This window comes from Patagioenas fasciata, chromosome 5, assembly GCF_037038585.1.
Source record: "Patagioenas fasciata isolate bPatFas1 chromosome 5, bPatFas1.hap1, whole genome shotgun sequence".
NCBI lineage: Eukaryota > Metazoa > Chordata > Aves > Columbiformes > Columbidae > Patagioenas > Patagioenas fasciata.
The window spans coordinates 2,443,662-2,460,451 of record NC_092524.1 but is presented as its reverse complement, the minus strand read 5'-3'; the positions used below and the strand labels follow the sequence as shown (position 1 = coordinate 2,460,451).

The following is a 16,790-nucleotide window of genomic DNA, read 5'->3' as shown; positions in this document are numbered from 1 at the left end:
AGAGAGAGAGAGAGAGAGAGAGAGAGAGAGAGAGAGATAGGTGTGTGTAGCCAGATTATAGAGAGAGAGAGAGAGAGAGATAGGTGTGTGTAGCCAGATTATAGAGAGAGAGAGAGAGAGATATAGGTGTGTGTAGCCAGATGATAGAGAGAGAGAGAGAGAGATATATATAGGTGTGTGTAGCCAGATAGAGAGAGAGAGAGAGAGAGAGATAGGTGTGTGTAGCCAGATGAGAGAGAGAGAGAGAGAGAGAGATATAGGTGTGTGTAGCCAGATGATAGAGAGAGAGAGAGATAGATATAGGTGTGTGTAGCCAGATGATAGAGAGAGAGAGAGAGAGATATAGGTGTGTGTAGCCAGATGATAGAGAGAGAGAGATATAGGTGTGTGTAGCCAGATAGAGAGAGAGAGAGAGAGAGATATATATAGGTGTGTGTAGCCAGATAGAGAGAGAGAGAGAGAGAGAGAGAGATATATATAGGTGTGTGTAGCCAGATAGAGAGATAGAGAGAGAGAGAGAGAGATATATATATAGGTGTGTGTAGCCAGATAGAGAGAGAGAGAGAGAGAGAGATATATAGGTGTGTGTAGCCAGATAGAGAGAGAGAGAGAGAGAGAGAGAGATAGTAGCCAGATGAGAGAGAGAGAGAGAGAGAGAGATATATATAGGTGTGTGTAGCCAGATAGAGAGAGAGAGAGAGAGAGATATATATAGGTGTGTGTAGCCAGATAGAGAGAGAGAGAGAGAGAGAGAGAGAGATAGGTGTGTGTAGCCAGATAGAGAGAGAGAGGGGGAGAGAGAGAGAGAGATATAGGTGTGTGTAGCCAGATGATAGAGAGAGAGAAAGAGATATATATAGGTGTGTGTAGCCAGATAGAGAGAGAGATATAGGTGTGTGTAGCCAGATGATAGAGAGAGAGAGAGATATAGGTGTGTGTAGCCAGATAGAGAGAGAGAGAGAGAGAGAGAGATATAGGTGTGTGTAGCCAGATAGAGAGAGAGAGAGAGATATATATAGGTGTGTGTAGCCAGATAGAGAGAGAGAGAGAGAGAGACAGATATAGGTGTGTGTAGCCAGAGAGAGAGAGAGAGATATATAGGTATGTGTAGCCAGATGATAGAGAGAGAGAGAGATATATAGGTGTGTGTAGCCAGATAGAGAGAGAGCGCGATATATATAGGTGTGTGTAGCCAGATAGAGAGAGAGAGAGAGCGCGATATATATAGGTGTGTGTAGCCAGATAGAGAGAGAGAGAGAGCGCGATATATATAGGTGTGTGTAGCCAGATAGAGAGAGAGAGAGAGCGCGATATATATATATATATATATAGGTGTGTGTAGATAGGTAGAGAGAGAGAGCGCGATATATATATATATATATATATATATAGGTGTGTGTAGATAGGTAGAGAGATAGAGAGCGATATATATATATATATATATAGGTGTGTGTAGATAGGTAGAGAGAGAGAGAGAGATATATATATAGGTGTGTGTAGATAGGTAGAGAGAGAGATATATATATAGGTGTGTGTAGAGAGAGAGAGAGAGAGAGAGATAGATATATATATATATATATAGGTGTGTGTAGACAGATAGAAAGAGATATATATATATATATGTGTGTGTGTAGATATAGGTATATATGCCAAAACAAATTGAAGATGCTGAAACTGCAGCTGCCTTTTCTCTCCACAGAAGTGCTGTTCAATATGTTGTTTTCTCATTGTTAGAAGGGCAGAAAAACAAAACCAAGCAAAACCCAGCAGCTGTGTATTTTAAAATGTTGTTGTTAATAAAATCCTGGTACATTTACATACGTGACAACAATTAATGTACAATTAACAAAGCATCGTAATATTACAGCAACAAAAAGAGGACCTACATATTTGTACAGGTAGCCGGAGCAGCTACTTGAAAATACTTTCCAAGATAAAGCCTTTTGCGGTATTTTTCAGGCTGGGCCGATGCGAATGTTGAACCCCCTGCATGGCTTTCTGATAATAAATAGGGTTATTGAAGCTGGCGATGTTCAGAAGTGGCTGCAGACCTAAAGGATGATAAACTGGAGCGTGCCAGGACCAACGTGTCTGTTGATTCCTGAGCCTGCACGGAGCGTTTTCATCCCTGCCCGCAGTTTGTTTCTGGTGTAAATCCTTTAGGAATGAGGCAATGTCAGACTTTGCTGGGTTTGTTGGGAGATGCTGGAGTGTTTTCTTCCCTTAATCTACATAAACCATGTCTGTTGTGCTCAGGAGCTTGGGCTGAGCCTCCTCCTTTAGTTACGCCATTAATAGTTGAATTTCTAAGGAGCAGCAGTTTGCTGCTTCTCCTTCACCCACCTATGGCCAGTGAAAGCAGCTTGGCAAACGTTTTAGGTGTTGCTAACAAAGGTCTGTGGGGTTATCTGAAGCTCTGTCTTAAAGCCATTGGTAAGAGTGAGGTCTGTGGTTTCACACAACTGCCTTCCTAAGGCTGGGCTTATTTAAAATTAAAAACCAAACCCACACGCAAAAACATCGCTCCCCGAAACTAAACTGTAGATGGAACTGTCTCTTTTTAGCGTTAAGTCTAAAGGACTACAGTGAGGCCTTGTGGACCAGAAACATCTGTCTGCACATCTGGCTGATGTGGATCTTGGGTATTTTGAGTTGAGGGATCTTAAAGGTTTAAGTAAGTGCTGCCGCCTAAGTGTTAGACCGCAGCCTACCCCACTGAGGTAGCAGGTCTGTGGAAAACAACATCATTCCATGGAAAACAACAGAATTCCATGGAAAACAACGTCACTCCATGGATGAGGCTGTGGAAACCAAGACCAGAAGTCAAAGCTTCTGATCCCAACTTCCTCCAGAGAGGGAACAAACCACCAAGCTCTACGTTCTTCAGGGTCTTAGGGAGACTTTTATTGCTATTATTTATGCTTTTGGACAGTTTTTTTAACATGGTGGTAGCTCCTGCTACACCTGAGGCTTTTAGAAAGCATCTTTTATGGTGTCAGGTCTCACAGGTAACATTCAGAAACAGGTTTTTAAGGTGGAAGTGATTGAGACTATCAAACCTTGGTAATGAAAGGGCAGACAGTCTATTTTTTCCTTCTCAAAGATGAATCCAGATTAACAACCAGCACAGTGAAACCGTATTTAAAAAATGCAAAAGAAAACACCCCCAATTTCCCCCTCCCAACTCAGTTCTTCATATTAGGCTTAAAGAGTAATTTCAGAGTTAGTATTAGTTTCTACTCAGCTTTGAACATCTACAAAATCTCTCTCTCTCAAGGTGCAAACAGTTTGGGGGGGGAAAATGTATGTCGGAGTCTCTTTCAACGTATAGACACTGGTGTTTATAGTGAAGTAGTGTGTGCACCAGCCTGTGTGTTCAGAGAGGATTAGAAATCTCCTCCCGTGCAGCCTTTTTACAGGTAAAACACCCATTGCGTGGAGACAGACGCAACTACGCGAGGCGTTGGGGCTGGGTAAGTCGCCTCGCTTCTCTCCAGCCCTGCGCTGTGCTGGGTTTAATGGCAGCGTCGATCTTCCCTTCGGCTTCCCCACGTCCTCAGTTCTCGTGTGACAGTGTTTCTGTGACAGTAGCGGCACAGACAAGCCATCTGCCCCCAAGCCGGTGGAACGAGGCGCCCTTGGCCTCGATGATCCAGAAGGCGAACGGGAAAGCGGCGCCTTTTCCTGACCACGCGTCCCCGTGCGGTTCGAGCTCCCGTGGGCGCCGCGTCCCCGTCACACGCGGGAGGTGACGTACACGGAGTGCAGGCGGCCGGCCAGCGCCGTCTGCAAGTCCCGCAGCGGGTCCAGGCCCTGCACTTTGCTGGTCCTGCTGGAGATGAGCTGTCTGAATGAGTCCTGCTCCAGCAGAGAGCTCATGTGCTTGAGGAAGAAGCCTTCGCAAAAAGAGGCCAGTTCGGGAGCGTTGTGAATCTGCGGGAGAGAGGAACATCAAATTAAGCCTTTGCTCGATCTCACGGAACTAAAGGACACGCTGAGCCTCTTCTCTTAGCCTTTTCCCTTTAATGTTTTCTAAGCCAGAAAAAGGACGGTAGTAACGGTGGCAAAGCACTGAAGGTAGGACCAGTGATGGCTGATAATTTCTTCTGGTGCTTTTTTCACAGGATCGACTGTGTTGGAAAAGCCCTCAGAGATCATCGAGTCCAACCCTTGGTCCAACTCCAGTCCATTGACCAGATCATGGCACCAAGTGCCATGTCCAATCTCAGTTTAAAAACCTCCATGGCCGGTGAGTCCAGCACCTCCCTGGGCAGCCATTCCAATGCTGACCACTCTCTCTGCACAGAATTGCTTTCTCATCTCCAGCCTCAATTTCCCCTGGCAGAGTTGAAGCCCCTGCCCCCTTGTCCTATTGCTGACTGCCTGGGAGAAGAGCCCAATCCCCCCTGGCTAGAACTGCCCTTCAGGTCGTTCTAGAGAGTGCTGAGCTCACCTCTAAGCCTCCTCTGCTCCAGACTGAACAAGCCCAGCTCCCTCAGCCTCTCCGCATAGCTCTTGTGTTCAAGTCCCTGAGGACTTTTTGACGCATTTGAGTTTTTCTTTTAAATTATTTCCCCTGATTTCCTGCTGCTGGCCCGTGCTCCAATCTCCTCCTCGGGCAGGAGAGAGCAGCTGGTTGATAACATGGCCAAGATACCTATTCAACTGTGCAAAAAGGGACTTTTTGTCCTGCAAGGCAAAATACCGCGGTGCCAGGTGGCACGTGCTGCTGGTGGCAATGGGGTTTGTAGGACGAAAAGGAGCTGAATGGGGGGAAAATACTTCTAAACCACGCCAGGTGGATTTCTGGCTGTGACCTGGTTCCTTTGGTTTCAGAATGGGTGGGGGAAGCTCAGGAAGAGGAGAAAATGAACCTGGAGGTGTGAAGGACTGCGTGCCCCCATTTCTGGGAACTTTGTGCAGTGATTTAAGGAGAAGTACTGAAAAGGCCAGTGGGGAATGTTCCCTTCTCCCTCTCTACCACTGCATACTGTTAAGTTTTAGGTCCTTAAAGAAACAAGCCTGGAAGAAGTGGTGGAGTCAGGAATGGAAAAAGATCAGTGTGACACTACAAGTGCATCGTTATCAGCCCTTCGTGTGGCCTTTCTAAGGGATTTGACCCTGCAAACTTCCAGGAATGGCAGAGTATTTCTATATTATTCTATTAGTAACATGAATTATTTGCTGTAGAGGTGAATATCTATGCCACACAGCAGAGTTTGTGCCAGTTCTGGAGCTGTGCAGGATATATTTTAGCAGTAGGGGTGCTGGGAAAGGGTTTACTCCTTAGCTGCTGTGCTATTTAGCTGGATTGCCCCCGCTGCTTTGAGGATTTGCATCTCCGAGGCTTTGCTGGGTGATGTTGCTCTATCAGCCTGTTCTGCGGGGATCTCGCTTCCACCTCATTATTGCTTTAGACAAGAAAACATCCTGGGGCTGTGTAGGGCTCAGACTGGAACTACAGCATCGCACTGGTTGCGGTTGAGTTGCCAGCGCAGCGGGTGCCGCCCTGCGCCTGTTGTATTGAGTTACCAGAACGAGACGGCGCGTTCCGGGTCCTTGGGGTTGTGAAAGGAGGCAGTTTGGCATCCGTACCTTCGCGTATTTATAGATGTGAACAGAGTTCTCCAAGCTGATGGTCTGGGCGCAGAGGATTTCACAGTGGCGCTGGAGGCCGTCCAGTTGGAACAGGCTGGCGGCCGACAACAGCTTTGGGGACAAGAGACACCTTATTTGAGATCATGAAAGGCCTTTCCCCCCCCCTCAAAAGAACCCAAATAGCTGTGCGTAGCCTTTAGCTGCAAGCTTTATTTTCACCAGGTTACTCGTGCCACCTCCCCCCAGCATCCCATGGACATAATAAAACATAATTGATAGTTCTTATTTCCAAGCAAGGGTGTTTTGAAACTTTAAGCTCGTTTCAAAGCGTCAAGGATGCTGTTGGGTTGGAAGTTGGCTGTTAACTCCTGGATTTTGCCCTTCAAGCTCTCTTTATGCCCTTGTAGCCTTAGCAAGATGTAGAAGAAAATGCTCTCACCTCTAAGATATCGGTGGTGGGAATTTCCATGGATTCTGTTCCTCCGTAGTATAAATACTGCATCAGCATCTGAAACGGGCAAGCGTGGAGCTGTTGTCACAAGATGCTGGGAATGGCTGAGCTCCCCTTTTCCATACCCCCCATTGCAAACCTGCTTTCTAACACTTATTTCCCCCTCGGACTCTGCAAAGGGCCCTGTTGAGGATTTTGGGCTGTGACGGCGCATGTGTGAGCAACACGAACCTCGCCGCACTTCCCAGCAGCTCCCAGCCCCAAAGGAAAAGGCCAAATTGTGTGCAGGGCGAGCGAGAAGCGGCGGCTGCTCTTTGATCCGTGTGTGCAACCGCCCCCAAAAACCATCTTATCCTGGGAAGGACGGGGCTTGGTGATGGAAGAAGTTGTGCTGGGTAAGCAGCTGTGGGGATTTTTAATTTTCAACATTTGACTTTGAAATGTTTAATTCAAAATTTTTAATTTTCAACATTTGACTTTGAAATGTTTAATTCAAAATTTTTAATTTTCAACATTTGACTTTGAAATGTTTAATTCAAAATTTTTAATTTTCAACATTTGACTTTTGAATGTTTAATTCAAAATTTTTAATTTTCAACATTTGACTTTTGAATGTTTAATTCAAAATTTTTAATTTCCAACATTTGATTTTTGAATGTTTAATTCAAAATTTTTAATTTTCAACATTTGATTTTTAAATTAAAAATTTAGACTTTTAAAATTTTAGCTTTAAAATACAAATTTAGAATTTAATTTTTTTATTTTAAAATCAAAATTTTTATCGTCAAAATGTTAAAGTCAAAATTTTTAATTTTGAATTAAAAATTTTCATTTTAGAATTTTAATTTTAATTTCAAAATGATACCCTTATCCTTTTAATTTTAATTTTAAAATGTTAATTTTAGCCTTTAAACTTTAAATTTTAAATTCAAAATTTTAGTTTTGAAATTTCAATTTCAAATTTTTAGTTTTGAATCTTTAATTTGAAAATGGTCTTATTTGGTATAACAGAACTACAGGGGAGCGAAGCTGCTTTCCAGCAGAACCCTGAGCAGGACGTAGATCTCTGGTGTGTCTCAGTGTTCTCTGTGCATCATAACTGAGATTGCTGTCGGACACCATCATCTGATCCTATTTACCATCCAATTGTTTAACCCCCTGAAGTATTTCACTACGCTTTCTGACTTGTTGCTCGCTCCAGTGAAGCAAACGTTTATCTTTAGGAAGGTTTTGCTGTAAAACTGTTGTTAAGGAGGCTCATTTCAGTTACATTTTCTTTCTTCTGTCATGGCCTGAGCTTCAAAATTTGGATGTTGTGCATCCAACACAAAACTTGCCCAGCCCTTTCCAGCAGGAAAAAGTTGTTCTTATGGTCAACTTCATTCTCTGTACGCGAGATGATATTAAAACAGTTACAGAACCAGTTCTGCACTTCAGATTCCCCAGTTCCGTACCAGATTTCCAAATCTGAAAGGCTGGAATAACCGAATTATCCCATTTCACTGCCTTGTTTTCTTCCCGGGATGTGTGTTCAATAACCGACTTTCTCTCTCCATCACAAATGACCCTCCCTTAGGTCCACTCAAGAGAGATGTCATAAAAGCAAAGTGCAATTTGCAATTTTGAGCCTTTTTCGGAAGGAATTTCTGATCATCTGATTTAATACAAAGCCCGGCAGTCCACCTGCTGTAATAAGTTTACTTTTTGCTCAGCACAGCAGGTAAATGGTGCTGTAAATAGTACAAAAATGGTGTCTTAAAAGCACAACGCTACTTTCAATAGAAGATTAGTTTCTCGTGCTTAATGGAAGAGTCGTCTGCCTGGTAAGAAATAAGAATATAGGCTGGAGGTTCCTATTTGAAGGTTGGTCCTTGCTGATATACAGAATACTCCTGAAATACACGTGTGTTGAAATGAACTCCAGCTCAAAACAACTTAGAGCTGATATTAAGCCTTGGCCCTTTGGCTTCTAAGTATGGGAGAAGATGGAAAGGGTAAAGAAAAGGTAGAAAAAGCTACATACCTTGAAAATATTGTATTTCATATCGCTGATTTCAACCGTCTTGCTGCCATGGCTGTCGTGTTCTGTTTTATTGGTCATCAGCGTCTTAAACCTGAGAACGGTTTTAACAGATTTGTGTATTAGTGCTTCACATACCCGTCACCTATTGACAAACACCCTAAGCAAGGGGAAATGAAGATCCTGTTTGCCAGTTGAAAATGGAAACATTTCTTTCCATTTAATGACAATTAACTTAGAACTTCAGGGACAACTTAGCTGGAAATTGCTTTGGTTTGATCCAATTGCACCTTGTAATAGCTGCAAAACGTGGTTATTGTGCCAGTAACGGGAAAAGAAACGAGTAACTGCGCAGGTTTTTAGGGATAATTACTGGTTATTTATGTTCATACAGCTCTGGGAGTCTCTAACACATAGAAGGAAAAACTCCTCTTTAAACTCTTGCTATTAACACAAGCAAAGAAGATGCGGCTTGGTCCTGCAGCCCTGAGTTATGGTCTGTAGTCGTATCCTTTGCAGGTAGGAAGCCACTCACCTGTTAGACGCAGTAACCAGCAGGACTTTGTGTGCATAGAACAGCTTTCCTTCTACTAAGAAAGTTACATCAGACATTTCTTTATTGTTTAGAAAGTGAGGATCTGTTGGGGTAAGGAAAAAGAAAGCAAACAAAGAGGGTGAATATTTTTTTGAAACTGATGATGCTTTAAAAAAGAAAGCCAAGAACATCAATGTTGAGGTGTCTTACCCAGCCGAGCCGGCAGCGTCTTTCGGATCTCGGGAATGCTGGGGATGGGGCTGCTGCCGTAGCAGTGGGTGAAGATGGAGGCGAGCTGTTGATTGATGGAATCGTTCTGCGAGAAGGACGGAACAGGTATCAGCAATGGGCGCTTTGCGTTGAGCAGGTTTCAGAGGGGCAGTGACAGTTCACTCGAGGATTATAGCGACTGTGCTCTACAAGAATAACTTCCCAAGAGAGGACAAGCGCGGGAACTGAACAAGGATGTGCTGGTTCTGAGCTACAGGGGTCCAGCAGCATCCTCCACTGCTCTGTAATGGGAGCCCACAAGCACCTTCTCAGCAAGATCGGATTCACGACACCAATTTATTGTCAGATATCAAGTTCTGCGTCCTTGTTTGGAGTTTTTTTTAGTTAGCCAAGTTGTATCTCTTGCTTTTAATGTAAAGTACAGTTACAATGCCCAGTACCGTGCTGGCAACTCTTCCTCTTGCATTCACGTGGTTTCAAAGCCAGTTGCTGACCTGGACTTCACCAAAATGACGCTCACTGATATTGAAATGAAGCTCTATACTGTGAGGGCTGCATATCAATTTAAAGAAATGCTACCAGGGCCATTTTCATACCATAACTCATTAGGGACTTAGCACGGGAATTCATTTGTTCTTGTTGTGCGCCAATTTGTACAACAGCAAAAAAACCCAAACACTTGATTTTGATACTATTACAAAAAGTACTAATTACCTTGCTGGTTTTGAGGATATCAAACATGAGCTGCAACCCTTCGTTAACCAGTTCTTCGTTGTAGTCCTCTTCCTTAATGGTGACGAATTCCCGTAAGAGGGACTGGACGACCGAGTAACGGGACTGGTAGAAGGTTGTCCGGAGTGACTCGATCCACACGTGGAGCTTCCACGGGACTCCTGCGGCCACAGCAAAAAGGAGAGTGAAAGATGACAATTTGCTGAAGCACCTGTGAGTAGACAGTTCTGCTGCTGTTAGTGGCAACAAAGAGCTTTACATTCACCATCACAGCGCATACATTTCTGTCTTGATGCTAAAGACAACTGAACCAGGCCATTGACAGATTAATGACTTATCTACAACAGCAGAGGTACCAGGACTGTAAGGTGGAACTTCCTGCTGATCGGTAAGGACCAGGGGCTCCCTGTTGTGTTTTTAGCTTCATGGGTAGTCACAACTACAAAATAAATTTGATCTGAAGCTGTAAGTATCCCTGACCCTACACTAACAGGGTGTGAGGTGTTTTCTTCTGGTTGCCTGTAACAGACTACACATCGAAAGCTTCAAAGCTCCTCTTTGCTACCTTTAGATCAAATCTGTTCTTTCAGATTAAACCATTAAATCTCTGCTGTTATCTTTGGTTTTGAGACCAGCCTCTTTAACACTGAATTTTGGGTGTCAGAGCATCTGCTGAAGAGACATGGTCCTTGCTTTTAATACTTGGGAAAAGAGAATCCAGCCCAAAGTAATGGGCATCCCAGATCAGTGGGAGTTTGAAAAAACACTTGTGAAGAGCCTTAAACACGTTTTAACTTCAATGAGACAGCTGGCTCCCAGAAGCTTGGGATAGCTTTGCAGTGGGGGTTCCCAGATTTCTCCCCAAGTGAAAGGGGCACAGAGAAAAAGCTTTTTGCACCTTAAATACACACAATGCTTGAAATAAACGTCTTACCGAGCGCCCTGAGCTCCATGGTGATGTCCACGTAGCCGTGCTCAGCGCTGTAGTACATGGCCTCCTGCAAAGCCTTCATTCGCGTTTTACAAAGCCGGACTTGGCCCTCGCTGGAGCTGCCCTGGCTGGAGGTGTCGCTCTCCACCCCCTCGGCCAAAATCTCCTCCAGGGACAGGACATCTCCCTTCAGCTGCTGCGGCTGCGTCAGGAGCTTGCGCAGAACGTTCCTGGGGACGGAGAAGAGAGATCGCTTATTAATAAACCAAATATCAATTGCTCAAACAGGACTGCGGTGATCTGCCTTAATAAATAGTAATCTCCTTCCCAAAGAGAGGCAGCTGGCGGAGATGGAGCAGCACTGAAAACACTCGTCCTTCCTTGTCCCACATGCTGTAAATTGGTAAGCAATATTAAAAGAATTTAATATTTTCCTGTACTTTAGTGGTAGCAGGGCATATTGCAGAGTGTTGGGGCTAACAGGACTTTTTGCAGTCTGTACTGTGGCACGGAAGCATCTTAAGCTCTGAAATAAGACTGGTTTTAACAGAGAGCGTCTGTTAGAACCTTTGCTGCTTCCCCAAGTGCCCATCTTCAAACACTCTTACCTTGCTTTAGTCAGACTCGCTTCCTCTATCACTAAATAGAAACCATTAAAGAAAAGATAGTTCTGTATCACTAAATCCAGGGAGAACTTTGTTTGTTTGGAATTTCACGCAGCGGTTGCAAGAACGAGGTTTTCTTGTTTGTGTCCAGCCAGCTTACAAAGTTTTCATCCCCATTGTCCAGCTGGAGCCATCTGCAGCATTCGGACATCCCCATCCCAACAAATCCACCCCAGCACCGAGCGCTGATGCTGAGTTGCCACTAGCTGGTGCTCTCTTTGCACCCGAAATATAGTTAATTTTGTGCTTTAGGATCACCCTGCACTACTCAGTTGGAGAATAAGCCTTGAATTTCAGAGTTTGCCTGGGTAGGTGTTGCAGAACATTGTTGGGGGGGGAACAGAATTGGGAGATGCTGCTTAACGTGCTCCTCCATGGACTGGTTGACGTGCTGAGACCCTGGGGATCCCTCAGCCCATCTACATGGGCGATTTTAGGGCTGGTTTAATTAATTGGTTCATTACACTAACATTTTTTTCTGGGAACAGAAGGATTTCTGGATGATTTTGTAAGTAATGTCTGAGTTGTAAATAACTACCCTGCAAACAGGGTTGGAAAGCCCAGTTTGCCTTTTCATCATCTTAATGACTGATCTCTCGATCGACCACCCAAAAACCAGAGATGCACTCAAGCAAATTCTGCCGCAGATTATTTTTGCCACCTTAACGTGATTAGATTGTCTCAGAACATCAACCATCACCTATACCCTGCCCCTAGGTGGAACTTAGTCTGCTCACATGTGGTCTAGAACCAGCTCCTACTCGCTCTTAGTGCTGCAGAGCCAGACCAGGAAGTGGGAGAATAAGAAAAAGCAATGATAGTCCTGTTTTCTTTTGTGCTTTTGACTAAAATGTAATCCTTTTTAATCATAGTTGCTGCATAATGCAAGCCTTGCATCACTTATTGTACAAAGTGGTGTAACAAAGAGCAATTACTGGTTTAAAGAATCATTCTATCCCCCAAAACTCTCAAAAGGTTTCACCTACATCCAACTTGGCATAGTTGCTGAATAATGCAAGCCTTGCATTGCTTATTTTACAAAGTGGTGTAACAAGGAGCAATTACCAGTTTAAAGAATTGTTCTGTCCCCTAAAACTCTCAAAAGGTTTTACCTACATCCAAATAAGAATAGCCTGAGAAAGCGTGCGGTACTAAAAAACAGCTGCTCTCGGGAGAGTCTTAGCATCTTCTGAACTGCACACCCAGAAATTTGGGTATAAGACATATATATGTATATATATAAAGTCATGCAGTGATAGCCTTAGGTGAAAACAAACAACATTCTGAAGACAAAGGGGGTTTTACCTGTGCCCGTGTGCAGCTGAATGGCTGAAGCAGTTCATGTCTTCATGCAGCGACGAGGAGACGCCGTTGACTTCCAACATGCTCAGGAGTGGATCCGCGCCCCTGCTCAGCAGCAAGCTCACCAGCTCGTAGTTCCCTAGGAAAACCAGACAGAAACACAACCATGATTCCCCGTTAACTCCTTGCAAACATAGCACAGCCACCAGTAACTTCTTACACTGTTAAGGCTTTCAGAGCATCCTGCAAATCTCCGTTAGGCTTCGTAACACCTTGGAGAATTAAAATGAGAATTAAACTGGCCTGGTGCTTTTAATACATGCCAGCAGAAACCAGTTTAACTGGGCGAGTATATTGGTGCACGCTCGGCCAGGCCTGTTTTCTTTAATTAGATGTGGTATCAAGCAATGGCAAGAGATGAAGCACGAGTGTCCATCCGGAGGAGCCCGGTTTGTTATCCCTTCAATAGAGCCTGGAGCAGAACAAGCCACAGGCTTGTCTCAAAAATGCTCAAAAACGAAGCAGAAAGAAACAAAGGAAAAAGAAATAAAACCAGTTTGAAGTAGAAGTATTGAAAAACAACAGGTACTTGTAGGCCAGCACAGACTTGTTCACGGAATGCTCAACTCGTGACAGTTCGGTAGAAGAAACGCAGAATTTGACTTGTATTTAATAAATTAATACAACTAATTTCTTTCTATAGCAAGTTATTTCTCCCCAGGCTGAATTTAAACTTGTTAATTTTTACATCTGGAAGTTATTTAGATCCAAGACATGCCCGGACGAGACAGTAGCTGGTTTATATTTCTCGACAGTGCCCTGTGCAAAGGCGTTGTAGCTTTACTACGGCAGGAGGTCAGCGTTGGTACGACTTCCAAAAGCTCATTTAGCGCCCACCGAGCTCTTGCAACGTGACGCCGCCTCTTAGTCACCGCCAAGCCTTCTAGTGGCTTAGAAATGAACAAAAAAGCTGATTTTTTTTAGCAGCCAGCTCATTGCGCTTTGCCCATTATATAGGTGATAGCTCAAAAGCGTGTTTTACAGAGCCGGCTGTGTGTTGGTTGTGGTTAATGTGGGGGGCTGCCCCAGCTTACCCGCTGCCGACGCCAGTTGCAGAGGGGTCTCGGCGTAGTTGTCCTCTCCGCTATTGACAGCGGAGCCCTCGACGTGGGCGCCGGCGTCCAGGAGCAGCTGCGGGACACACGGGGAAGACGAGGAGGTGAGCAAAGAGCGACTCAGAAAGAGCAAACAGAAGAGGCTGGGAAGGAAGAGCAGCGGATTCGCAGCAGAGAGTGCACACGCGCAGAGACCATCTCAAAGGGTACAGCAAAATATCCATCACAAGGCAAATTTCCCGTGCGTTTCCTCGCTCAGCCGAGGGCTGAAGCATCCACATCAATGGTAATTTAGAGCTTTCTTATTTTGCATTAGCTGTGCTTTTTTAGCCTCACCTGGGTGTTCCTGCGCTGGTGGGGGGATTGCACTGGATGAGCTTTTGAGGTGCCTTCCATTCTATGATTCTGTGCTTTCAATGGTGAGTTTGTGCTGGAAAGGTGCTCAGCTGGCAGCTTGGACAACACCACCTCCCTTTCTCCTTTTCTTTCTTGTTTTTAATCTCCTTGTTGTACATGGTTTTGCCATTGTAATCTCCCAACTCTGTAGAGCTCCGCAATCAGAGCTGCTCTCTAACACAGGAATTCCCTCTCATTTAGTTTCAGGCTACGTGTGCAGGAAACACGGTTCCCGCAGGGAATTAACCCTGGGGGCCAAACATCCCTCTTGGAACCCACTGAGCGAGGGAATTATCCCCTCACAGACGATGGGGAGAAGGTTATGAGATGACTGGGACATTTTACAGGTGACATTGGGTCACGCTGAGCATGACGTGCGGCTCTGGACGTTCTCCCGTTGCGTGCTGTACCCTACAATATTGTCACAATTATGAAGTGTTCAGCCATCCCCAATTAGTGACAACTTTGACCTTGGCACGCAGGGCACAGACATTCACATTTTTATTATACGACTTTTAGTTGGTTTGTTTCTCTCTGGAGACACCAGCTATTCCATGTATCGCATGGTAGACCTTACCCACAAAGGTCATTTCATACACCATGACATTTACCCTTTTTATATAATAATAATTGCCAAATTAAAAAGGTTCATGTAATCTTTAGAAGTTTTAACCAAACAGAAAGAAACAAAGCTTGTCGGTAACACAATCCAACAGGAGCTCTGATAAATACTTGACTACATCCCCTGAGAGAATCAATTCTTATCTCACATGTAAATTAAGGCTGTCCAACCTCTGTAATACCAAATCTAGTGTTCGTAATTATTCACAAACATACACAAACAAGAAGTGACTTTGTGCAGCTCCCATTTGCTTACATCTTTTATTTCCCCCCCGCTTTAAGCAGAAGGTAAATTCAATTCACCAGTAATTGACTGTCTGCTCTAATGAGTTTTGAATTTATCTTGATATTCAGGTGGGATTTCCAGGATTCCACCCCATTCCGCTGCCCCTGCGTTAATTCCACAGAAAGGGAGTGGGTGGGATACGAGAGGCTCAATTCCCACAACGGCTTAAGTCTCATTCATGCCATTCTCAAGGATTATAAAGGAGGTCACAGATGATTTGCTGCCATTACACCAGAAATCAGCATACGCTTAATTTCTGCCCATGTAAATGCATAAACCAATTAACACGTCAGAAAGCAGCGGTAAAGCCTTGGACTGACACCGAATCCAAAGAACAATGAAGAAACACGCCGTGTTTTGCTGTCAAGGATTCCCTAGGAATTCTGTCATCACAGAATCATTTTGGTTGGAAGAGACCCTCAGGATCATCGAGTCCAACCATAACCCAACTCTAGCACCAAACCTCGTCTAAAGGTCTTTAAACCCCTCCAGGGATGGTGGCTCCACCACTGCAGGGCAGCCTGTTCCAATGCCCCACAGCCCTTTCTGGGCAGAATTCTTTCCTAATATCCAACCTAAACCTCTGTACAGCTCATTATTTTGTGGGTTTGACGACTGAAAATCAAGTTTGGCAATTTATAACTCAGAGCAGAAAGCTCTTTGCTTACAACCTGGATAAAAACCTTCTAAAGGTACTTTAGAGATACTGATCATTTTGCTTGCAAAGTTTTGATCAAACAGCAACAGATTATTTTCAGACAAACGTAGTGTTAAGTTATTAAAAATAAAGAATCGACCTTCAGAGACTTCGCTAGAAATACCACCATGGTGTGAACTATTTCACAGCCTTTCTCCCAGGACCAAAAGGAACCAGAGTGTTTCCAGCATTGAGGTCTCCGTGAGAAAAGCACGCGTTAGGTTCTCGTTTTCCAAACATGCGATTTTTCCACCGGTTTTTAGAAGGTTTCCTGGCTTACCTGGACAACTGAGATGTGTCCATGTAACACGGCGAAGGTGAGAGCCGTCCAGTGCCGGCTATCGGGGTGCACCGAGGGGTGTCGCGGGGATGCACCGGGGACCTGTGAGAGGAGAACCAGGCGGTCAGAAGCTGCTAAATTAATGTACACTGTGATTAATTTACAAAAGAAGCACCCATCATTAACCAATTTGACGTGATGAATGCTTTCAGCAAAACGAGGGGATACCTTTCAACTTTTAGATCCTTCTGCGTGACAAGAGGGAGACAGAAAATTAACTAACACGTTGTGTAGGAGCAGAGTGCTTAGCTTATATTTAACTAATAATTAATAGATGTATTGTGAGAAACTAAGTAACTAACATCAGCAATGATTTCTTAGTATAGATGCATGCCAAAATTTTCAAAAATTGTAATGCATATGTAATAATTCTGTGAATATAAGCAACACAAGAGCATCCAGTCTTTGGAGCACTGATGGAGGGTGATCCCCAGCGCTGATAAAATAAAGAACATTGCTTAACAGTAGAATTGACTCTGCTGTTCAGTTTATTTCTCCGTTTCGCAGGAACCACCGCAGTCTCTGTCTGCTCTAATCTTGAGATTTGTACAGAACTGGCTTTTTTCTTTAGTCCTGACAACCCCGGGGAACCATAACTTGCGCTACTTAGGGGACACTCCAAGAGGTTTTGAAGGTTTTTATCCCCCTCCCAAATCCCTAAAACAAAGGTTTTTGAAATAAATGCTTTGCTCAGTTGCAAGGAGAGATTTCATAATTGCTCTTGTTTCCATATGAGTAATAACAGGGAGAGGGTTTTCTGTTACTCACCGGTATATCTAAATTTGCTCCAGCATCTATGAGCATTTGGACCATGGCTTCATCCCCAGCAGCGCAGGCGTACATGAGCGGGGTCATACCCTTTGGGAAGAA

At 44.2% G+C, this 16,790-nt stretch overlaps 1 protein-coding gene across 1 annotated transcript in view; it reads right to left on the bottom strand.

Moving 5' to 3' along the window:
* Positions 1-3,590: 3,590 nt before the first annotated feature.
* The window catches only part of ABTB2 (ankyrin repeat and BTB domain containing 2), a 119,134-nt gene continuing 105,934 nt past the window's right edge, over positions 3,591-16,790 (bottom strand). Inside the window, exons 6-17 of the mRNA XM_065840001.2 lie at positions 16,689-16,778; positions 15,861-15,962; positions 13,560-13,656; positions 12,469-12,604; positions 10,502-10,728; positions 9,550-9,728; positions 8,815-8,920; positions 8,605-8,707; positions 8,073-8,163; positions 6,038-6,106; positions 5,596-5,709; positions 3,591-3,933 (exon numbers count right to left, since the gene is read on the bottom strand). Coding sequence (XP_065696073.1) covers positions 3,736-3,933; positions 5,596-5,709; positions 6,038-6,106; positions 8,073-8,163; positions 8,605-8,707; positions 8,815-8,920; positions 9,550-9,728; positions 10,502-10,728; positions 12,469-12,604; positions 13,560-13,656; positions 15,861-15,962; positions 16,689-16,778 — 1,512 coding nt within the window. The 3' untranslated portion in view covers positions 3,591-3,735. The remainder of the gene's footprint in view (positions 3,934-5,595; positions 5,710-6,037; positions 6,107-8,072; positions 8,164-8,604; positions 8,708-8,814; positions 8,921-9,549; positions 9,729-10,501; positions 10,729-12,468; positions 12,605-13,559; positions 13,657-15,860; positions 15,963-16,688; positions 16,779-16,790) is intronic.